This window comes from Nilaparvata lugens, chromosome 2, assembly GCF_014356525.2.
Source record: "Nilaparvata lugens isolate BPH chromosome 2, ASM1435652v1, whole genome shotgun sequence".
In the NCBI taxonomy this organism is placed as follows: Eukaryota; Metazoa; Arthropoda; class Insecta; order Hemiptera; family Delphacidae; genus Nilaparvata; species Nilaparvata lugens.
In genome coordinates, this window is record NC_052505.1 from 4,240,726 (window position 1) to 4,266,470 (window position 25,745).

General features: G+C 35.5%; 2 protein-coding genes across 4 annotated transcripts in view; both read left to right on the forward strand.

The window, feature by feature from the left end:
• Positions 1-15,676, forward strand: part of LOC111047133 — a 68,285-nt gene extending 52,609 nt beyond the window's left edge. For all 3 annotated transcript variants that reach the window (XR_005570396.1, XM_039420373.1, XM_039420372.1), the window contains one exon: positions 15,259-15,676. Coding sequence is in view for 2 of the 3 variants with exons in the window: in XM_039420372.1 (XP_039276306.1) it covers positions 15,259-15,382 (124 nt within the window). In the remaining variant the exon portion in view is untranslated. The remainder of the gene's footprint in view (positions 1-15,258) is intronic.
• A 405-nt stretch (positions 15,677-16,081) lies between these two features.
• Positions 16,082-25,745, forward strand: part of LOC111055234 (protein misato homolog 1) — a 47,585-nt gene continuing 37,921 nt past the window's right edge. Inside the window, exons 1-3 of the mRNA XM_039419966.1 lie at positions 16,082-16,120; positions 16,963-16,986; positions 25,139-25,219. Coding sequence (XP_039275900.1) covers positions 16,082-16,120; positions 16,963-16,986; positions 25,139-25,219 — 144 coding nt within the window. The remainder of the gene's footprint in view (positions 16,121-16,962; positions 16,987-25,138; positions 25,220-25,745) is intronic.

Below are 25,745 nucleotides of genomic sequence, written 5' to 3' on the forward strand. Positions count from 1 at the left end.
TGAACTAGGTTCACTTAGAATTAAGTATGATAAAATCCATGAACAGTTATGGAATTCAGAGTTGCAAGCACAAGACACTTCAACTCATTTTGAAATACTTAATAAGTTTATCTCCATTACCTCTAAGGCAAACTCTGCATTAACTGCTTTTGAAAGCAGACAATGCAACAATGAGGCCACTGCTGGTGCTTCCCAGCGGCCAACATCTCAAAACTCACATTTGGCAAATTTTCATTTGCCTCAGATTCCGCTTCCATGCTTCAATGGGGAGCTTTCAAAATGGCAAGCATTCTCAAGTGCTTTTACCAATATTATTGGTAATCAGGATAACATTAATGACTCATTGAAATTTTTCTATCTTCGTCAATCACTCAGTGGTGAAGCTCTTGCTAGAGTGGAACACATTGAAGCTGACGAAAATGGTTTTCAGCTCGCATGGAACCTCTTAAGGGAGAGGTATGACAATAAGAGATTAATTGCTGCCAGGCACGTCACGGCAATTGAATCTCCTCCTACCATAAAATGTAACTGTCTGCAATCATTACGGGCATTCATTGACTTTTGCAAGTCTCACATTACCGCGCTCAAAGCACTTCAACTTGGAGTCCAAATCAAGGACTTATTGTACATGCGCAAAATGTTGTTGCAGTTGGATACTGCTACTGTTCGAGAATGGGAAAAGAGTGTTGGTATACACGACATTCCCACCATTGATAAATTTTGGAATTTTTTGGAATCACAATGCAAAATCATGGAAGCTGTTGCTTCAAGCTCAGCTAACCATCATCAAGGAAATGTACAGCAAAGTACACCCAACTCGGTTGGTGCTCATAGCAAGCTGAAGTTCAATCAAAATCAATCGAATGTTCAAGCTAGGATGCAGGTTACTACCTCTTCTATGTCACCTTGTAATTTTTGTAATTCTGTTGGTCATTTTCCAAATCGTTGTAATGAATTATTGAAGTTGCAGGTTACTGATCGTTGGAATGCTGTCCGTGACAAAAGGTTATGTTATAATTGCCTTAAGCCTTTCACACCCAATCATGTTTGTTCGGACAAATCGTGTACACTTTGTGGCAAGAGTCACCACACTGTTCTTCATAGGTCGTATCCTCAATCACGAGACACTCAGCCTACTTCTAAGGATAAGGTAACTTCAAATGTTATTCATTCTCAATCTTTTGCTCCCTCCAAGGGTAAGAATGCTGTTTTGAATTCCGTCATGGTTCAGAATGCGGAAACAACTAAGCAAGCTGTTTCTCATGCAGAACAGCCTCAGAAGAACTCTCATGTCACAATGAGCTCCACCTCGTCACTGTGTTTGCAACAGCAATCAACTGTCACTTTGTTACCTACTGCCGAAGTTTTGGTTCAAACTTCTAGTGGGGAATTTATTAAAGCAACTGCTCTTTTAGATTCTTGCTCTGATTGTAATTTGATGTCAACTAGGTTGGCTGAAAAATTGTCACTTGTTACTTTGTATTCGGACACTTTGATTCATAGTGTAGGTGAGAATAAGACCAAATCATCTATTTCTCATTCAGTTTGCTTGTCTTCATCTGATCGTTCATGGTCGGTTGAAGAAAATTGTATTGTAGTTGATAGCATATCATCTAATGTTCCTAGTGTGAACATTGATCTTTCTCAAATTTCAATTCCTGTTGAACTCAAATTAGCGTATCCATTGTTTGATCAGCCTAAGCCTGTAGATTTGTTACTTGGTGCTGGCATATTCGCATCTGTTCTTCAGCCTGGTAAATTGTATTTAGCTCAAAACGCTCCTATTCTTCAGAAAACCAGTCTAGGTTGGGTCATATTTGGTTCTTGTAAAACCATTCGTCCTATTGCAGCACCTCGTTCGTGCCTCCCTGCTTTGCCTGTGGCCGCTCCCCGTAGGGTCATGTCGAATTTTCTAACTTCAAATGATGTCTCTCATCAGTTAGAGAAATCAGTTCAGGAAATCAGTTCTCAATCAGTTCAGGTATTAGCTACTACTTCTTCTCATAATGATGTTATCTCAGGCATAATCAATAGTTGCTCCACTTATCACAAAATTGTTCGTACAACAGTGTATGTTCTACGGTTAATTCATAATTGTAGGAAACAAAATTCAGTCGCTTCGCGCTTTGGTCAATTAGCTATCTCTGAAATTATAGAAGCTGAAAATTGTATCTTCAAATCCATTCAAAAAGAAGCCTTCTCTGCTGAACTTAAAGCATTGCATCAAAATCAGGAGCTATTGCCCAATAGCTCTATTAAAGCCTTGTCACCATTCATTCACTCAGATTCACTGCTCAGAGTTGGTGGACGTTTGCAAAATGCAAATGCTTCCTTTGATTATAAACATCAAATATTGTTGCCCAGCAATCACAAATTCACTCGTGCATTGATTGTTGCTCACCATCGTCGTCTAAGTCATGCTGGTGTGCAGGCCACCATGGCCAGTGTAAGACAACGATTTTGGTTTCCCTCCACCCGTCGCACCATCAAAAGTGTATTGCGGCATTGCATAATGTGTTTTCGCTTTTTGGCTCTTCGTTCTGAGCAAATCATGGGTAGTTTACCAGCGGCCCGCGTTCAGGCTAATTTTCCCTTTTATAATTGTGGTTTGGATTACACCGGTCCTATTTCCATCCGTGTAGGCGGCCCCAAATCTTGTACCTTTTCTAAAGCATTTTTGTCGCTGTTTGTGTGTATGGTAACTCGAGCCGTTCATATTGAAACTGTCTCGGAACTTACTTCCAAGGCATTTATTGCCGCTCTGATTCGGTTTTCTGCTCGTCGTGGCATTCCGCATTCCATTTTTTTGGACAATGCCACAACGTTGGTTGGTGCCAACAATGAGCTACGCGAGCTCCACGAATTTTTGTCCTCTGATCGTCTCAAATCAGATATTCATGACACTATGTCTGTACTCAACATCCAATGGCACTTCATTCCCCCTCGGGCTCCGCACTTCAGTGGACTCTGGGAGAATGCGGTAAAAAACTTCAAACGCATATTCCGTGTAGTTACATTCAACAAGGTATTTAACTTTGAAGAAACCTGTACTCTTGCTGTTCAGGTCGAAGCCATCTTGAATTCGCGCCCTCTTGTTCCCTTGTCGGAAGATCCACATGATCTTGCCTACTTGTCTCCAGGTCATTTTTGATTGGACATCCACTTACGTCATTACCCTTCTTACCGCCTAACACCAAACACATTGATCATCGTTCACGTTGGTATCAACTTGCTGTTTCTATCCAGGAGCTTTGGGATAGGTGGGCTCGTGAATATTTAACCACTCTTCAGAAAAAAGGCAAATGGCTAAACAATTGTGAAAATTTGAAGGTCGGTACGGTTGTCATCTTGAAGGATCCTGGTTCCGCGCAGTCCACTTGGAATCTGGCGCGCATTACTGAAGTTCATCCCAGTAAGGACGACAAGGTTCGAGTTGTCACTGTTCTGACTCCCTCCGGCACTCTTAAGAGAGCTATTTCGAGTTTAGCACCTCTTCCCATTGTTGAGGATTCTAGTTAATCCCCTTGCTCTTATGGTTCATTTCATATTTTCAGGTTTCATTGTTTTTCCCCTGGTTCTCACATGGGGCCCAGTTTTCAATTTTCAATTGCCTTGCCAGATTTTACATATTTCTTACTTTTTCTTATTGTGCCATACCCCGGTATGACACAAGGGGCCCAGTTTATGTAAAATCTGACAAAGCATTTATTGTAACGGTTCCACTTGTTACTCATTCCACTACTACGTAGACATCATGTCGTCATTTTCTGTCTGCGCTGTCCGGTGACGTCACAGTCACAGTTCTACGGCACTGCTATAACCAAGTTGGTTTCCTATATTATTCGTCGTGTTATTTGTCGTTTCAATTTTAATATTTGTACTATTCGATTTTTTGGAATTTATTTTGTCTTTAGGCATCTTACTTCCTAGATATTTGCTACTTTTTCACCAAACGTTTGTAAACGTCTTATGTACGTGGCTGACATTTCCGCTTTTCTTTTGTTGCTAGAGTGTCGGTCTGTCTTCTTGTCTTTCAATGGTTCCTAGTCGAGAGTGCACTTACGCTCCTGGTCTAAACTTTTCATCCAAATTCATCTAGTTTACAGAACGTTTTTTAAAAGTGAATTATTCTTTCAAATTAATTCATTTATTCTATTCTTCAATTGTGATTCAATTATTCATCGATTTCTTCACATATTTACGCTGATAAACGTTGTCAAGATCGCAACCTCGTGTGGGCATTTATTGCCATTCTTCTAATCTACAGAACGTTTTTAAAAGTGAATTATTCTTTCAAATTAATTCGTTTATTCTATTCTTCAATTGTGATTCAATTATTCATCGATTTCTTCACATATTTACGCTGATAAATGTTGTCAAGATCGCAACCTCGTGTGGGCATTTATCACCATTCTTCTGACCTACAGAACGTTTTTAAAAGTGAATTATTCTTTCAAATTAATTCGTTTATTCTATTCTTCAATTGTGATTCAATTATTCATCGATTTCTTCACATATCTACGCTGATAAACTTTGTCAAGTTCACAACCTCGTGTGGGCGTCAATTGCCATTTTTCTAACAATTGGCTTCACCTCTTGAAACTCAAACTTTCAAGTTCATCATCTCTACCGTTTGGAAATCAATCTAAAAATTCCACAACTTGAAAGTCGGATTATTCGTTTGGAATTCTACATGTTCCTGCTCACACTTCCACTGGGGGATTTGCCTGCTGTGGTGGACGCTTCCATTATTGTCATCGCATGTCCAGTTCACATCGTCGCTTGCTGATGTCCTGTTCTTTTGGGTACTGCGGATTCCTTGCCTGTCTGCCTGGCTGCATCTCTTCTTCAAAATTTTATTCAGGTTACGTAAATCGTTCTATTCAATTTTCATTTACGCATGTATTACATTAATTGTTCTATTGATGTCTATCTTGACATTCAATTCATTGAAGGCCCATGTCGCCTGTATTTAACTTGGACAATTTTTACATTGTATTTAATAGCTACCCTTAGCTCTTAAGTGTCAATTTTAGGCCACTGACGCCTATTAATCGTTCTATTGATGTCTATCTTGACATTCAATTCATTGAAGGCCCATGTCGCCTGTATTTAACTTGGACAATTTTTACATTATATTTAATAGCTACCCTTAGCTCTTAAGTGTCAATTTTAGGCCACTGACGCCTATTAATCGTTCTATTGATGTCTATCTTGACATTCAATTCTTTGAATGCCCATGTCGCCTGTATTTAACTTGGACAATTTTTACATTGTATTTAATAGCTACCCTTAGCTCTTAAGTGTCAATTTTAGGCCACTGACGCCTATTAATCATTCTATTGATGTCTATCTTGACATTCAATTCATTGAAGGCCCATGTCGCCTGTATTTAACTTGGACAATCTTTACATTTTATTTTATAGCTACCCTTAGCTCTTAAGTGTCACTTTTAAGGCCACTGACGCCTGTTAATTGTTCTATTGATGTCTATCTTGACATTCAATTCACTGAGGCCACCGACGCCCATTAATTGTTCTATTGATGTCTAACTTGACATTTAATTTACTGAAGGCCTATGCTGCCTATATTACTTTATTCTATTTGTTGAGCACTATCTACAGCTCATTGTCATTTATTACTATTCCTTTTGTAAATCTTTAAGATTGATTTTTGCAGCATTAACTTTTTCATTATAGCACTCAATTTATATTCGCAATTCAGGTATCATTAATAATATCTTTTCGATTATTGTCCGGCTTCAATGGTCATTAATGTCATTGACCTAATTTCATTTAAATTTTGTATTTCTCTAACGTTTTTTATCACATGTTGTAATTATCCCAAGATTTTTTGACTCAATCTACTTACAATTGTTTTTGTATGTGGCCATCTGCCTATTATTATTTTATTATTATTAAATCTCATCTTGTTGACTCATTTGGTCTTTTATTGGTGTACTTACCACACTTCAAGCTATCAGTATTTTTATGCACAGAATTCAAAGATTTATTTGTAGGTATTAATACCAACTATCATTCACAGTCCACTGCCCTGACTTTGGATTCTGTCAAATCATTGAAGGAGTACAGGTTTGTGGTGAAATCGTTCAACCCAAACACACCTTTCGAGATGTGTACTGCAGAGTTTGTTGATCAGCAAGTTACTCACCTGCTGGCAGATTTGACCGAGCAAGAGGAATTAACTGTTGGTAATGGGTGAAATGTCTGTTTTTTTTGCACAAAATATGAAGCCAGCAGGTTGAGTATACCCTGCTGTCATTGGGTGGGGTGCTATCACTGCATTTGTAATTGGGTGAGAAAGAGGCAGTATTTACAGATGAAGAATGGAGATTGATCGATAAGTACTGAGTATGAGCACGGAATGAATATACCATAAATTGTAAGTTCTTCTATTGTTCTACAATACTGTACGGTAGTATGATAATGTTCTGCTTACATGATCTGAAAAGTGTCATAGGCTGCTAAACTCGAATTTTCAAATCCAAAAGCTTCTAAAATTGATTCCAACTAGCAAACAAAAATATTCTGATAGACTACAATATTCTAAACAATCTTCATTTCTGATGAATTTCCATTCATATTGAATGAACTAGGCAAATGTGACTTTCTGGTGCTGAGAATATAATGTAGAAATATCTCTCCAAACACCAATTTCAAAACAATCAATTGACAATATTGCATCTAAAGGTGCGTACAGATTTCAGATAATCGAATTAAATTAGAAGTAGACCATGAGTAACTTATCATTTTGAGTTGTGAACTTGCATGTTGTGTTTATGTAGGACTAAAGGTGCGTACAGATATACGCGCCGCGAACATGAGCAATAGCTTTTAATCAGCTGATGCCAAGCTGTTTATATCTATATCTTACCGTTTCTGTAAAAATACAGATATAGTCAGCTGATTAAAAGTGAATTGCTCATGTTCGCGGCGTGTATATCTGTACGCACCTTAATAGCCTTCAAGCTCTCACACTGGAATGTGTTTCGAACTTACAATAGTGAAGCACTTATAGTATTCTGTTGGAGTAGGCATATGAATTGTGATAAAAATCTTATCAACTACATTAATTTGAAGATAACCCAGAAACTTTTGCAAAGTCTTTGTCCTCAATATTTTTTATACATATTACTTTTGAACTGCCTTGGAGGCCTAAGAAGAATCAGTTATCACGCGATGTGAAAAAATGGCTGGTTAAAATTCTCAAACTAGGGGGCCCCTTCCTTGTTATAATTATTTATAATTTATCATGTATAATGTACCTATGTCTTCTGCAAATATGAAGAGTACTTTGTTTTCATAATCCCAGCATGTATCTGTTTGTAAAACACCTATCTATAAACTAATCACATCAGGACTTGAAAGTAGCCCAGTTTGGTGGCATGCAACTTTGTCGTTTGGTGACAAAATCTCGGGAGTGCCAGTTTGTCGTTGCATGCACCGCCAAACTGGTACTCTAAGGAATGCAGCCCAGCTTGACGGCATGCAACTTTGTCGTCTGGTGACAAAATCTGAGGAGTACTAGTTTGTCGTTGCATGCACCGCCAAACTGGCACTCTAAGGAATGTAGCCCAGTTTGACAGCGTTCAACTTTGTCTGTAGCCCACTTTGTCATCGTCCCCTCCACAGAGAAGGGACAGAGAACTCATCTAATGTTGCGCTTAATGGGTGACCAGCAGTGTTGAGTGGGTGAGGAGGGGGGTAAAATGGGTGACTAACAGTTAGTTCTTCAACTCGCTACGAGAGATCAGTACCATCGACAGGCCTTCCCCGCTAATTCAGAAATCCCCCTCCAACAGTTGTAGTACTCTGTCACCTACTCCCCTTGCTCCGCTATTGTCATTCCACATCCACATTCAACAAAATAAAAACAAGTCACGATTGGCAATTATCCAATATTACTAGTAGATGATCGGCTTGCTCTGCTCTGCTGTCTTTTCTTTTTTATTAAGCGCATACACGCACACATGCACACACCATACAGTGAATCACACACTAGTACAGTAACTTCTCAGAGAGGAGAAAGGAAAATATATTTTCTGTGTGATACTACAGTACTCCATAATTTCCCTCTCAGTATTATCTAATGCTGCTGATATCAACATAAAAGCTGTTGTTCCTTTTCCAATATAATTCATAATAAGTTTGGAATTATTTTATTTCTATGAATGCATAAATAAATAAATAAATGAGTCAATTCTATTACACATTGGCAAATAATCTGATAATGAGATCCTTCCAGATTAATTTTATCAATGATTATATTGAGGATCCATCAATTATTGTTATACTTTTTTTCAATTCAAAGTGAAACTTCAAATCAATAATTTATTATTAAATAACCATACCATCTATTCATATGATTAGTCCATTAATAAAAATTAAAGTCAAATAAAATTATTCTTTATATCTTCTGGATTAATAATTGTAACTTACTGGAAACTGGGTATACAGAAAAAAATATTTCATGCTTTTTTCTATTTGACTACTTGCTAGACAGCCATATTTATTTCTGAGTACAAAATTCATAAACTCAAATAATGAATAGATCACGAAGAAAACAGAAACCTCCATAATTTATTTCCTTTCAATAATATATTTTATAGAAAAGAAATATAAAGTAATAAATTTGTTGACAGTGTGTGACATAATATATCCCAGAATGACAATTCAATTTAATTCAATGGAATTGATGAATGCAAATTATATAAAAATCTGCATAATAAATATTTACACATTCTATGAAACTTATTTAGTAATAGGCTATATCAAATAATAAATAGTCTATTATTTTTGCAATTACTATAACCCACTATTAGCTATCACTATATGAAAAATTACTAATAACTACTGATACTATTCTAGCATATTATGATAATATACGGTTAAAAGAATTTATCTTTTTTCTATCTGTATGAACTTGTGACCCCCGTGGTTCAGAGAACTCGCTCAAGAACTGTTTTGCATTGTAATCTTTGAAACCCTCAACTTTTGATTATACAGAGTTTATGAAAATTACTGAAGCTGCTAAATATTTCTCTTACAATAATAATTTGACAGCAGTTTCCATTGGGAATGTCATTTGAAATGAAAAATTACTCTAAAAATATTACTCTGTCGCTTCAACATCTTTGACACTCAAAGATTTTTTAAAATGTTTGATACATGATTTCGATACATAGTTCCAAGAGAAAATAAATAGCCAAAACCGCAAATTGATAATTATATCAACCCATATCATTTTGTTGATACAAAAGTTGTAAAGTATAATGAACCAGCTAAAATCATATTATGTCAGTGTGTGTGATTGCTCCCAAATCAACGTTAGTAGACAGTCTACTAACTTTGCTCCCAAATAACCTCAGATGATGTTACGAATGAATGAATGGAAAAACTGTAGTAATTGCATGCAAAGAATTCTTCAGCTGACCAAATGATAGATCATAACAATTTTTTTCTAATGCACTTTCAATGTTATTCTTATATCCTGAAAAAGGACAAAAGAGTGAGTCAATTGTTGTCCAACAAACTTGACCTGTAAAAGGGTTCGGAGAATATGTGTTCATAATTTGAGAAGATTGATCAATTCTTTCTAAAGTTATTGTAGAACATACAAACAGACGGACAACGACTTTGTCTTTCAGTAAGTCAAAAGTTAAAACTCACGCTAGTTCAATAATTATTCTATACAAAACCACTATAAATAAACAAAATATATTTACCAAGCTTAATTTATCATGAATACCAATAGAATATATGAGCACAAAGTTAAACAATAATATACAACATTCCATAATAACATCTATATTCACAACCGGAATAGAAAATACTTCGAAATTCATCAGTCCTTTAATGTTACGAAAAGCAATACTATGAAAATGAAAATACAGTCGAACCTCTGTATAACGAAGTCGATTATCCGAGAAAAAATTCGCTGCTGAGAGGTATTCGTTATTGAGAGGTTCTGTCAAGAAAACTGCCACGATCCTATGGATCTTATAATATCGTACCACCTATCTTCTTCCTACCTGAATTGCCATTATTTTTAGTCTATTGACCTTTCTGCTGAAACTAAAGAATTCCTTGAAAATGACCGTCTGCTTCCTATACACACTACACTTTGTATGTTGAAGTCAAGAAAAAACTTTGTTGTTGAGAGGTCCGAAATTCGTTAAATAGAGGTAAATAAGCAGCAAAAACTCTAAAATGTCATGGGACCAGGTAAAAATTTGTCGTGTAGAGGATTTCGTTAGGTGGAGGTTTGTTATAGAGAGGTTCGACTGTATATTAGTTTGTTCAACATCTTACAGTTTGTAATAGACAGGCCCTTATTCACAATTACTTGTGAATAGCTCCTCGAATAACAATGTTTTGAAATACTATTGTTCACGTAGGCTTCAGCAACACCTTTCTGCAAGAAGGGCGTTGGCAGTTGTGCGTGTGTCAAACTGGTTGGAATCTACAATCTACAAATTGACACCCTGGCTCACTAGAGCAACTGTTCAAAGGTAGTTTACAAAGAATAGCTGTCACGAAAGGCAATTCATTCATTTTAAACAAAGACAGCTCATTATTTGACATTGCAGTTGAGAGCGTATTGGAATATCAACATACAATATGATAAACAATATAAAACTAAATTTCGTATTAGGTGGATAAAACAATTCTTTTAGACTCAGTATGAGAAGCAGAAGGTGATATAATTGAAAAAATAAAATATCCCTAATTCCATGTGCTAGAAATTTTTGTTGGAGAAGATGGAGATGAAGCCCTACCAGACTGTTCTAGGGTCCCAAACTTTGTCCAGGTATTCTATTGTCTAGGCCTACTAGGGGTGGATGCGTTTGTAATCGTGTTATCATGGTTCACTGCAGTTATCCTACAAACTTGTCCTGCACACTCGCACAAGCGCCAATTACAGAGCGGAGGTGCTCAATTAATTAAATTATTAATTCACACCTAATTTACTAATTATTAATCAATTAATTAAATTGAGGTGACATGGTCAATCACTTTATTATACAATTTTCGTTTGGAAAACTATTTATAAACCTTAAAGATAACAGTAAATCTTTTAATTACCATTGTATCATAAAATCAGGAAACGGGTATTCTACTTTATATGGTTATGAAATGTTTCATAACTATTAGTTCGGAGAACAGTAGAACTCGCTACACTCACTAACATTTATACTCATACACGACTGCCTATTCACACACAAACACACATACAAATTGGATTTAGAGTATGATGATATATGCAATAGGATCGGTGGAGAACGCTGAGAAATAGAAGTTCTCTACACTTTTGAGCTTAGAAGCACGATTGGAAAGATAAAAAATCTTACAAATAGACGAACGCTGATTGACTTGAAACATAGAATTCGCTTCGCTCATTCAATAAACATACCTCAATCTGGTCTCCAACCCATTCCAGCATATTGCAATTCCAAACAAAAACCTAACCCCCTAAGCTACCCAACTCTAATTTTTCAACACAAAAATCTGTAACATCAACATGCATGAGCATAACGCCCACACAGCCGCACACAATCATGAATGTTCTATTCTATCTGGTACGATTTGTAAGGTGAAAAAACATACTGTAATACCACGATAAATATGAAGTATTAAATCACTTATTTGAAATATGAAAATATAAAGATAAAACTAAGTGAAAAACATCAGTGAACAACAATATTTACAAAAAATATGCACATACTCTATCACTACGCTTGGCCCTTGATGGAAAAGCTTCCTTCTGACTTGAACGGTCTTTGGCCAAACCAAAAACCCTATAACCCCATTTTTTAGGGTTTGTATGCATAAGAGAAGTCCAGAACCAATTTTCGCATGCAAAATTTCCTTGTACAGAGTGGCCCAAATACCTAATATGTCTGGTTCATTCTCCAGTTCTGAGCTATTACAATCAAATCCAGTCATTGGACAAAAAAAATCCTCTCCTTTTTACTGTTTTACTGTATATAAAATTCAGAATAAAATGGAATCATTCAGACCTCTATAACTTCAATCAGTTCTATCCTACAGTTTTTCCAAAACGAGTAGAATTTCATGGAAAATCAATTTTGATAAATCCTATAGTATTCAATCAACAATATCTTCCGATTGTCACAATTCAAAAATGTATAATTCAACATCCTACTAGGCGTAATTTTGTGCTCTACAATCTGAGAACAGGTAGAACGCTCTATCTCAAAGATTTTCAGGACACCTCAAGGATCGAAATTTCATTCATAACTTTTGATACAATGTTCGGATCTTCCCGTACGCTCCTTCTTTTCGGCTTGTCAAGGTACCTAGTTGGAAATCATATATCATGAGTCAAGTTCCTAAGAGAAATGGGAAATTTTTTGTTGAGTGTACACTGTACTTCAACCCATATTCCATACACAGAATAATGACAATTTATTTATTCAATGCTGCATATCTTATGAAATATTACAGATATAAAATCAAAATCTAGTCAAGGATGTGAGGAATTTCCTCCTCTTCTCACTCCAATCAACAATACTTTCGATTTCAATACCATTAGAAAGTTACAACCGATTGAAAAGTGACGATTGAAGTTTTACCATTTTTTCGCAATTCCACTGTTAATCAAGAGTCTCTTAAACGAGGATCATACATCATAGAAACTCATGATTGGTTCTAAATTTTATTCTATAGGAGCTCAGTTACCATAGATATTTATCTTCAACTACTGTTTTCCATCTTAGAAATACCGAGATCGTGAATATGAGGAGAATATCTTCAATCTCTTGATATTTTCAAGTGATTGAATCGTACCGTGTGTCCAAGTGAACTATGAATAAAAATGATAAAATCAACAGCATTTTTTGCGTTTAAAGTTTATCAACATGGTCGGAATTGATTAGCAGATTCAGCCACAAAGTTTCTTCTAAAAGGTCATGAAGATTATTTCAAAATTGATTTACGATTTTAGTTTTGCTCTTTATTGCTCTACTTATAATTTTGTATTATATCAAGGAAAGGAAATACATTTACGACAAAAATACACATACATAATAACAGGGGTTGGTAAATCTTTTTAAAGAGTATCAATCAATTTCCTCCTTATAATATACAATGAAACTGGATGTTATTTTACTGAATGCTAAGAAGATAGTGGCTCTTATAAGTTTATAGTGAGAGAAATTCATTGAATTTTCAAATTACTCCCTCTTCCCCATTCTCCCGCTAGACGGCTAGCCTAACAGCATTTAGCTCATATGCAAAATTAGAAGTCCATAAAAAGGTTGACAACCATTGGCTATTCAATGAAAAAAAAGTAACTGAAACAATATTATTGTTAATGAGCAGTTTTGACATCATTTTTAAATCATTTTAGAACAATAATAGAGAAATATAATGCTGCATTACACAGCACCTCAAGAACATGTCATTATTAAAATTATTCCATGCTCTTTCTCAATTTTTAAGTTCAAAATCGCAATATTGTGGATTAAATTAGATTGATTTAAATTTTTTCAATTATTGAATTGAAGTACATAATGTAATAAAGTTACAAAATCTGGCCACTCATTCACTTATTGTTTTCTAGTTCTTGTTGATTAGAAATAAAAATTAATCCTCTTTGTCACTGGAGAAGCAGCGTTCATGCGATCTGGAGAGTTGAGAGTAGCAAGTGATGAGAATAAGAAAAATGAATGTCTAGTCTATGTACTATTAGCAAAACAATGACATACATGCCTCAAGCCACAAATGCTGTCAGCAGTTGTTTTGCTGGGGGGAGAGAGTGGTGTGAACTGGTTTGTTGGAGAGGGAAGTGTAGGATGCCAATGACTCCCCACTACGTCCCCCTGCAACAGTACTAACTCACCTCAGACAGAAATCGTCATTTGCGTATACAAGCGCTTTCTACCGGTATAAGTGATACTACACATAAGGCGAAACAATAGTCGGCAAGAATGTTCCCTCTGATATCTTCTCTGTGGTACAGCTCAGAAAGCTTCTATTTGCTTCAATAACGCGTCAGTCGACCGATGGAACGGATGCGCACGAGCTCGATCGATGGTCTTCGTACGCAGTGTAAAACGCATGGTCCTGACCGTGCGCATGCGTGCCGTCAGTCCTGCTCTATACGGATACATGGAATATCTATGGAAAAGACTGACGGTCGGTCGAGCTCTGTAACCGGCCTTAAACCCAAAAATAAAAAAATAAAGAACATACTAGAATGTTCGCTCTTTCAAAATTTCATTAGTATGTGAATATTTCATTTTTTGTGATAATAATGTACAATATTCTTTCTACGAGGGTTTGGTTTTGAAGCATCTAAATTTGAAAATATTTTATGGCTGAGAATTTTGTGAAGTGAAGAACTACAAGACTTGACATATTTTGGAGTATGTGTAACCTTATCTAAATTTTGGGAGTGGAACAGCATAGGGTTACCTTATTTTTCCTCTTCCTATCATTTTGATGATATACTTATTATGATAAAGAATAAAGAAGGGGACGCTTTGCTTTAATTGAATCAGTAAAATCGATAGTATTTAATTCCAGTATCAATACTATCTAACTAACCCAACTCGATTCATCGATATAGGTGATCACTGGTTCATTCAAAGTAAAGTCTAGCCAAATTATATTAAACATTGATGTAATTTGTGAGCTATTCACACTGCTTTTTTGAATGGATGATTTATTAATTATGATTGTCAAATGTGATTGAAATTGATAACTATAAACTATTTCAATGCAATTTTATATATTCCCATGGTTTCTTGGGCAGAGAAATATTCCCCAATCATAAGTTCCTTCCCAATGGGAATATTCCCTACTTACATTACTACCCTCAAAAATCAGCACTGACTACTCTGGAAATCTCCCCATCTGCCCACTACACCCGGATCCATGCCTACACTCACCTCTCCCCCCATTTTCTATCTTCCTCACTTTGTTCAAGCAAATCAGTCTTAGCGCAAAACGCCTATAATATATTCCAATGCAAACAGAAGAGATGTAGCACTTAGTCCATTCTGTTTCCATTGGACCATATTTTTATATAGAGGTGGGAGAATCCTCTATGCCACGTTGGTGTGAACTGTAAGTAGAAGTATATTACAAAATATTTATTCTACCCCTCCTACCCATCACTCGAACTTGAAAATTTTAAATGTTATTTTCAAATTTCACCAACTTATTCTTTATCATTCGATCAATCAATAATTCGTTTGTTTTTCTCTTTCAGATACCAAAACATATTACACAGTGTAGATGGACAGATAGAAAGTGTGAACATCAAAAGCCATCGTGTGTGTTACCCAGTTTCCATTCTGCATCTAACAATAGTAACCGAACATCCAACATCATAACTTTATTATATCATCTAGTTAATTTTGATATCACATTAACTAAAAAGCTTTCCTCATAATATACAAGAAATTAATACATTGCCGAGATTGTCAAAGATGTGAATTTTCAATGTGCTTTGATGCAAATTATTGCAAAAAACTAATATCATGTTTAGCTATGCATAAATTAATAGGCATGATGGCCATTCTTTACTGAATCGAAATAAGCTGTTATAACTTTGTCAACTATTAATTTGGTTTTCAATAAACTAGTTATGATCAGATGCCTTATTAATAAATGCAAAATTCATGTAGGTTATGTAGCTTTTTTGCAATAAACTAAAATCACTCAATAATTAAGTTGTTTAAGTTAGAGTTGTCAACTGAGTTCTCAACAGTGAGACAATTTCTAGATATCCTTGTTTTAAACAAAAAGTTTAGTTTCCTAACCAGTATGAGACACACTGAAAAAGTTGTGAACAAAATCTTCTACCTCTACAAGTCCACGCAGACTATACACTCTCTTTTAGGCTAATTCTTTGACAACTAGTACTCTACTCTGTTTCTCTGCAAAAGAACATCAACTTTATGTAGAAAACTGTTCATGTACCAAATTTTTTTGTTGACAACTTTGGTGTAAATGCAGCAGCTTCAGCATTTATCCTTATCCATTAAATTATATTGTTGTTCTAGAGTATACTCTTCACTTTAAATTAGCCTATGTCTCACCTGGCTATTCCATTATCTGCGAGCGAAATAGTAACAACTATCAACAGTATATAGCTGGCTTTTAGAATTCCACTAGCTTCAAAATTCATTCGGGCCACTGAGACAAGTACGCAGGTAATGAATAATTGAGTATCACATTAACTGTTTTGTTAGAAGCTATACAAGCATCGTTTGTCAGGTGTGAAACATGGGCTTAACTTTATAAGGCTTGCTATAATGATTCTAATCTGAAACAAATAATAGCTATAATACTTTGAAATCATTAAAAAATATTATTTTCCACAGAATAGGCAATGTCGTTATTGTTAGTCACTTTAGGTACGCCTGTATTTCTAATTTTAATTTTTGTAAAATCTCAAATTGATTTTTTCTTCATTCATATGCAATATATACCGGTAATCTTCTATTCCATCTTACATTACATTAATTCCAAAAAAGTTGGCATAATATTATATTAAATTGATGGTTAGCTGTCACAGGAGAATAGAAAGGCTATTATATCTATGAACTCAGTACGGTAAACTTTAACAAATAATAATTTGTCTATTGATGAAAAAATATTTTGTAAAATAGGAATATCCAATGTAAGTTAACCTTCCGGCAGTCGCGCTGTTGTAAAAAGTACAACAGTGTCAGTTTTTTTGCTGCACAAAGCTATTGAATGGAGTGGTGTCAGTGAATGAGTCACCTATGTATTCCAAAACTTCCTCCCCATCACTCCACTGAGTTGCAGTATCAACCGAGCAATGGTTCAGTCTTTAGGTGTCCTTTAGTCGCGACAGTTCATAAGTATAGTGCATACGATAAACAGTGCATAGGGAGAAAGACTGCCAAGGAACCAATAACACAGCAGAATTGTTGGCTTTGCTTAGTGTACCTTATTGGGCTACGAAAAGGTAATCATGCAAATATTCATAGGCGTAATATAATTCAATTTATTTCGCCAAAACACAGAACAAAACAGTACAAAGATGTGACAATCAGAAAAAAAATATTATTCTAAATATCTATATCTATCTGAAAAATACGGCTGGAGGTGAAGAACTACTGGCATAAGTGTAACACTTGTTCGCCAGTAGGAGTAGAGACTTAACTGTTTCTAAATCTTGACTAATAATTAAAAATGGAATCTTTTTATTTAAACGATCGTAAGTATATTTAAAATGAATGCTATCAATTGTGAATTTATTTTGACAATAATGAATAGTTTTAAAAGCAGAAAAAAATTTGAACTCATAAAATATTAAGATGGAAGTAATAGTTGTGAAGTATCCAGTTTTTAATATTTGTTGGAACAAACTATTTAGATGGAAATATTGATTATACAATTAATTAATATGATTTGACAGTAAACAGAGTACATAACACATAAAAAATAGAATGTTGTAAAAATTACAACATGCGACTGCTGGTGTGATTAGCTCGAGTAGGGCGCGACTTCCGGAAGGTTAATGGTACTATTACTTGATTTCTATATTAAGGCATTTATCTCAATTATTATGAAAATTTAATATTCAAATCATCATAAAACTATTTTTTCTTGTTAATAAAATATTATTGATTATTTTAAACAAGTCACCAGAATCTTAGATTCAAATATTGATTAGGCTACCATACAATATTAGGTACGGTATTTGCAATTAGAAATTTAGATCTCTCAACACTTATGGGAAGTTGAAGGTTGAAGTGCAGTGATGGTTTTTCTTCTTGAGGTATACCATTGGACATTTAATTTATAAATATATCTATCAACAAGCATTTCAGACAAAACATAAAGTTTTTTGTTGGACTTGAATAGAGTTTCTAATTAGAGCTTTCAAAATTATTATACCGTATTCAGTCTATTTCTCATTCTTCTACTACTAGGTTGGTACGTTATTAGGGCCAGATCATATTTTATTTATCACAAGAACAGTATGATGCGTTTCTTCTAGGCGCCAATCAAAGAGCTCGCTTCCCTGCCGACTCTAAAAACGCTTAATTTGGTCTTTTGATAAGAATGACCGGTAACGTTGAACTTGTTCAAACAGCCAAGCCATCTACTCGTATTATATTACTCGTATGCTACTAATTAATGAGTTTACGGTACTAATGACATTGCACACTTACTAACAAGATTACCAGGTAGCCGAAGTTTAATAAAGTAGAATAAAATCCTCTATTCGTTAAGTTTTCCATAAACTTGCTTACTTACATACATTGTTGACCGCCAACACAAATCTCATTACCGGGAGTCTTTATAAATTCGATGGATTCATCAATAGACTAATTATTATTTAGTGACAAAATCTCAGGAGTGCCACTTTGGCGTAGCATGCACCGACAAACTGGCACTCTCAAGATTTTGTGTCTACTATCGATCAGAGAGATACTATTCTCCAAACTCTAGTTTGTGTCTACTAGTTAGAGAGATACCACTCTCCAAACTCTAGTTTGTGTCCACTATCTATTATCAGATTAGATTTCTTTATGTATGAATGTTACAATAATTACTGACTTATACACTAATTTACATTAAATGACGGTGATGCTCATTATTCAACGAATTTGACAAAGTATAAAAAATTGATCAATAAAAATAAATATTAAATGCAATTAGAATAACAATAATATAAAATTGTAATGTAACTTCATAAATCGGCGGTGTTTCAACAAATAATTGTCGATTTTCTAAAAAGGATATAAAATAATAGCCTTCCCATAAATACACGACCGGGTTGTGATGGAATAGAGCTGTTGGGAGTATTATAACATGTGAATATATGATTTGAATCTAGAATTATGGGATTAATGAATAAGGTGGATGATATTAGAATGAGTAATAGTGAATACAATATTGCTCCAATGATTCAAAATAGATAAATGAAACAAACGTTATAGGGTGGGATTTAATTAAGATTTTAGAAATTAATTAAGTAATAATGACGATATGCAATACTGAAGAACAGAAAATGTTGAGAACAGAAGCTTTCCACTCTGTATATGTATTCGCAGTGGACAAACACTAGTATTATTAGCACATTGTTGTAGAATATTTCCAAAGCTTCAAAATGACATCTGGTTGGAGGCTGTAAGTCCATATTTTACGGCTGGAGCATCATCGGAAAAAGAGTAAAAGAGTACTTTTTGCAGCGGAAAACACACTTTTTCCACCAAATGCCAATCCCAACAATTAGAAAACCTTGTAAGCCCTTGAAGGTACAGACCTGAAAATGGTATCAATCTCTTCGTAAAGATGTATGGGAATAGATTATCCATGATGGCAATCTCAAAAATGTTTGTCATCTTAGAAAAATCCAAGATGGCAGCCAAAAATCTGATTTCAAGAGTTTGTAGTTAAATTCACCATAGTAAAAGTTGGCGGAATTGGATAAATCTTTTGGATATTGTAGTATGATTGTATTGAAGCTTCCAGATGACTTAATTGATCGTCCTCGACATTACTAGAATTAAAGATGATTTCTTAAAAATTGACATATTTTCCACCATCTTGTTTTTTTCATGATGACTAACATTTTTAAGATTGCCATCATGGATAATCTATTTCTACACATCATTATATAGAGATTGATACCATTCCCAAGTATGTACCTTCAAAGAGTCATGAGTTACACGGTTTTCTAATTGTTGAGATTGTCATTTGGTGGAAAAAGCGTGTTTTCCGCTGACGCGAGTACTTTGTACTCTTTTTCCGATGACGCTCCAGCCGTAAAATATGGACTTGCAGCCTCCAACCAGATGTCATTTTTAAGCTTTGAAAATATTCCACAACAATGTGCCAATAATACTAGTGTTTGTCTACTGCAAATACATATACAGAGTTGAAAGTGAAAAATTGTCCCCGAAAAATGTATGTTTCAAGTTTTTGAAGTTGAATAAATAATTGAAAGAGTGGTTGAAATGAGATGATTCTTCCGAACATCATTGTTTGGTTAATTCTAAACACTTTGGTGGTAAAACCAATCCGATATCTCTCACAATAACTGAATAACAAGAGATGTAAAAATTTCTGTCAATAATGACCGCAATCTTGTATTTTTCAATGATGTCGAATATTTTCGTTGTTACCATCATCAATATTCTTATTCGTCTTGTTGTAACAAGGAGATTGAGACCATTTGCAAGTCTCTATCTTTAAGTAGTCATGAAAAAATCGATTTTATAGTTCTAGCTTGTTACTTCATGCATATGGAAAAACGCACAAGAAATCATGCAGGATTTTCTTTGGAGGGCGCTGGAGAACTCATTTTTCGACGTACAGCGCACGAAGATATTATCGTTTCAAAGTTGAAAAAACGCTCTAAATTTCAAAGATTGAAAATTTCTTCGTATTTTTTGTATATGGAATATGGGCTTAAGTACACTCAACAATAAATTTTCCATTTTTTGACCGAATTTGACTTATGATGCATGATTTTAGACCGCCTTGAAAAGCCGAGAATGAGGTGTAGTACGATGAAATCTGAGCATTGTGTCAAAAGTTAAAAGTGATTGAAATTTTTATCCTTAAGGTGTCCTTAAGCGCGCCTCTCCACTAGGAAATACTGAAATGCATCTAACGGGTGATTCACATAGATCATAATATCATAAACTTATGTCATTTTGCGAAATATTAATGTGAGGACAATGTAGTTGGTACTCTTAGTAGAAAGACCAAGCTGCTGCTATACAGAACAATCATCATGCCTGTCTTACTGTATGGTAGTGAAACATGGGCAACTACGGTGGCGGATGAAAGAATGCTGGGCGTCTTTGAAAGAAAGATCCTGAGAAGAGTGTTTGGAGGCATACAGGAAGCAGGAGTCTGGCGTAGGAGGCATAATGACGAACTTTATAGGCTGTACCAGTATGCAGATATAGCCACTGTGATGCGAGTTCGCAGGCTGAGGTGGGCAGGACACCTGGTACGAGCTGACGATGCCTACCCCCCAAAGATGGCAATGGAAGGGAAAATATATGGCCGGCGAAGGAAAGGGCGACCCAGAACAAGATGGATAGACGTAGTGGATAAGGATGCAGCAGTAATTGGGGTGCGAAGATGGAAAAGTGCAGCGGTGGACAGAGATGCTTGGAGGCGGAAATTGAGGGAGGCTGTGACCCGCGCTGGGTTGTAATGCCAAATAAGAAGAAGAATGTAGTTGGTGATGATGGTTGAAGCTGAAAATTAGGTGTTTTTCACAATACAAGGAGCATTGTTGTCAGGTGTACCTGGAAATATATATGAGATAGAGCGCTCTACCTGATCTCAGATTGTAGAGCACAAAAATACGCCCAGAGGGATTTTGAATTATACATCTAAATGGTCATAATCGTAAGATATTGTTGATCAAAAACTAAAATTCATCGAAATTGATTTTTTCTTCAAATTTCACTCATTTTTGAAAAATCAAAACTCAGTACTCATTGGAGATAAAGAGTTCCGAATGATCTCATTTTATACAGAATTTCATAATCTAAAAAAAAGGCAAGAGAACATTTTTCTGTCCGATTACGAAATTTGGCAGAAATAGCTGAAAACTGGAAAATGAGCCGAAAATATGAGGTTTTTGGGCCACTCTGTATCTAGCACAAGGAAATTTTGCATGAAGAAATTGGTTCTGGACTTCTCTTATGTACCCAAATAATATATTAAAAAATCAGAACTACAATATAAATTGCATGCACCAATGTATATAGTGACTGGACTTAACAGAATAGATCTTGTAGACTTTATAAATGAGCTTCAAAGATACAGTAAAAAGGGCGACCATATAAGCTATAAAGCTACCTGAATTGTGAATATTGTTCTAAACAGGGAGGGATTGCAGAAACTACAAAATGGAATTAGTCAAGGGCTTCCAGCGAGTGATTAGTTCTATAGATGTGTAGTCCATCTGACATGGGTCAATGTAATTTTCGTATTGTTATTTAGGACGTTGACTGATTTATTCTTTAGCGCTCTTTTACTCTACTCTCTTTCACTCATTCTCTCACACACTCTCTCTCTCTCTCTCTCTCTCATTCACACCCTCTTCCTTACTCCCTCTCTCTCATTCTTCCTCTCTCACACACACACACAAATTAATACACCAATGCTTAGGCACACACTATACGTACTAAACGGGCTTTAGGGTTGAGTGGCAGAGAGGAACATGAGTCCAAAGCTCCGCCAATTTATGTAGATGCATAACAATATTATCTATAGCTATTACCAATTGCTTTTTTCATATCATATAAATGCAGTTCAATAATCATTTTCTTAGTCTATATTATGTAAATTCATCTATAATTTTGCTGTATTGTAAGCTATTGTATATAAGTGTAAAAGCCAGTATATATTGTAATCTACATGAATAAAGTACTCAATCAATCTCATCTCTCTCTCTCTCTCTCTCTCTCTATTTGTTTAAATCGAGGCTTCTGTCATCATTAATAAATGATACATCAGCATAAGGTCACCAGCTTGGTAGGGTTTGGTGCATTCATGCTCTCATTTCATTCATAGATTCATAATTACCACTCTTCTTTTTTATTTAAAGTCTGATCACAATGTTTTGTAATAGGACAGTAGGAATTCTTTATGAAGAAACGACTGAAGAAACAGAAACAAACCAACTTGAAAATCAGAATGAGTTGGTTGATGAATCATTGAAGGAGTACAGGTTTGTGGTGAAATCGTTCAACCCAAACACACCTTTCGAGATGTGTACCGCAGAGTTTGTCGATCAGCAAGTTACTCACCTGCTGGCAGATTTGAACGAGCAAGAGGAATTAACTGTTGGTAATGGGCGAAATGTCTGTTTGTTTTGCACAAAATATGAAGCCAGCAGGTTGAGTATACCCTGCTGTCATTGGGTGGGGTGCTATCACTGCATTTGTAATTGGGTGAGAAAGAGGCAGTATTTACAGATGACAAATGGAGATTGATCGATAAGTACTGAGTATGAGCACGGAATGAATATACCATATTGTAAGTTCTTCTATTGTTCTACCATACTGTAAGTGCTTCACTATTGTAAGTTCGAAACACATTCCAGTGTGAGAGCTTGTAGGCTATTAAGGTGCGTACAGATATACGCGCCGCGAACATGAGCAATTCACTTTTAATCAGCTGACTATATCTGTATTTTTACAGAAACGGTAAGATATAGATATAAACAGCTTGGCATCAGCTGATTAAAAGTGAATTGCTCATGTTCGCGGCGCGTAAATCTGTACGCACCTTTAGATGCAATATTGTCAATTGATTGTTTCGAAATTGGTGTTTGGAGAGATATTTCTACATTATATTCTCAGCACCAGAAAGTCACATTTGCCTAGTTCATTCTATAATATAAATATCAATATGAGAATATGTTAAGAATATTCATCATAATCTGAATAACCAGCTCGATATTTGAAAAATACGTTCAATTGAAATCGGTTTTCATGATAAGATGTAATCCAAATTGGCAAATTAATTACAAGTATAATATAACTTATACCTTCTTGCTCATCCATTACCCACACTTGGATCGATAGAACACATTTCTATTAGACGATAAACTTCTGTCAATAAACCTCCTTGACAAAGATGGCTAAAACTACATACTGGTCGGTCTCTTACTGACTCTGGCAAATAGTTGAATACTTTCAATGCCAGCACCGGGAAACAATTCTCACTCTTGACAAACGACAGCATGGTAAATCCAAGTTTGTTCTCCTTCGAATGTTGTAGGAGTGTATTTGCTCCCTTTGCTGCAATGTTGATAATTTGTTCCTTGCATGGAGCAGAGAAGCCAAAATGTAATGAACATATACTGTGTGATTGCTCAATCTGCGAAAGATGGATTTGCGAAGAGTATCATGCTAATGCTCACATCTAATAACACGTTTATTATTAGATATAATAATTATTTGTACATTATTTTGGAGCTGCAGAACATCCCTGGCATGTGGTGAATAACCACAGATGAATATTATATAGAATCCGACTAACAAAAACTGCATGGTATAGCATCAACAAGTGTTCCAATCTCAGATACCTTCTCAGTTTTCTGAAAAAATATATATCACCCTTGACAACTTCTTACACACTCCAAGAATATGTGGCTTTGCAACATTGAGTCAATGCCAAATCCCAGGAGGGTAACTAGTATTTGATTGAGATTTGTGCTGCCAAAAGTCTACATCATTTCGTGGGGTTTTCTTTCATTGAGAAGCAGCTTGTTCGCAGAAAACCAGTTTCTTGCTTCCGAGAAGAGTTATTGTGCTCCTGCCCTTGCTTTTGAGGTTCTACCTTTACCAACAATTGTGGTATCGTCTGCAAACAGCAGGCTTGAATTCTGCAATCTCAAATCACTTATCATGATCAGGAAGGTCCAATCACTGATCCTTGTGGTACACCATGAGACACCTGCTTCTCTTTTGAGATGACTCCCATCAAAGAAACAATTGCTTGAGGTCCATAAGGTAATCAGCCACCATGTCCCATGCTCTGCCCCGAAAGCCATACCTTGAGAGTTTCTCCACTAAGGGCCGTTTGCACAGTTAAAGCTCAAACTGGATTTAATCAGCTGGTGGCTTAAACTAAAAATGAATCATATTATAACAAACGAGACTTGATACGGATTTAATCCAGTTTAAAATAAAATTTAGTTTTAACTTTCACTGTGCAAACGGCCCTAAGATATCGTATCATGAGATACATAATCAAAGGCTCAAGTGAGATCGCAAAGCAACGGGGTGACTGGATTCTGCTCCTCAAAGGCCTTTTGAACTCTGTCAATCAAAGAGTGCAGCTGAGGTGACTTCCCTTTTCTTAGCCTATAAGTTGCCTATAGGCTATAAGTTACACATGTTAAAATATTCCGATTTATTTAAGTTTCTAGAAAAGTATCCTCAGTTCTTCTCTCCCGGTCAGTCATCTCTTGTAGAAATAATACATAAATAAATGAAATGAATGAGACAGCTGTTAATAACTCAATTCAATTTAGTAAAGAATTGGAAACGCTTATTCAATATTTCTACGTTTATGTACAACATTGTTATTAACACTATCATTAAGAAAATGTTTTAATATGTTTCCAGGAAGCTGCATTCACTAATAATACAGAAAATCCGTCAGAGATAAACAATGACGTTCTCTTCAGAGAAGGAAAAACTAGACGAGTAAGTATTTTATTATATTCAATAACTACTGCTCATCACAATGGTCACCAATATGACATAACATTATAACCAAACTTATCAACTTTTCATTGTCCATAGTTACAACTTTATAAAACAGATCAACTTCAAAAAACAAACAAGACTGTGAAACAATTTTCGGTTAGGAACACTTTGTTGTCTCAGCTCGATTAGTTAGTTCGGCCGGATAGAGCCGGAAAATCCCATTCAATTCGGATCGAAATTTGATCAGCCGTGCACGGCCGTATGAACCTGTTGCAATGGACGAGCATCTATTCCTTTCTTTGTTGGGGGATCGTTCGGTAATTTTCGGCCGATGCTAGTTCGGACGAAAACGGTTCTAGTTGGCTGCCCACCTTATTGTAAGAAATTTATCATCTACTGATTATTGTGAATTATTATTTATATTGTGACACTATTTATATTGTATGAATGCAATGATAAATAAAGAACTATTTGATTTGATTGTGTGAGGAAACGTTTACAAATAAATATGTGCTTGGATGTG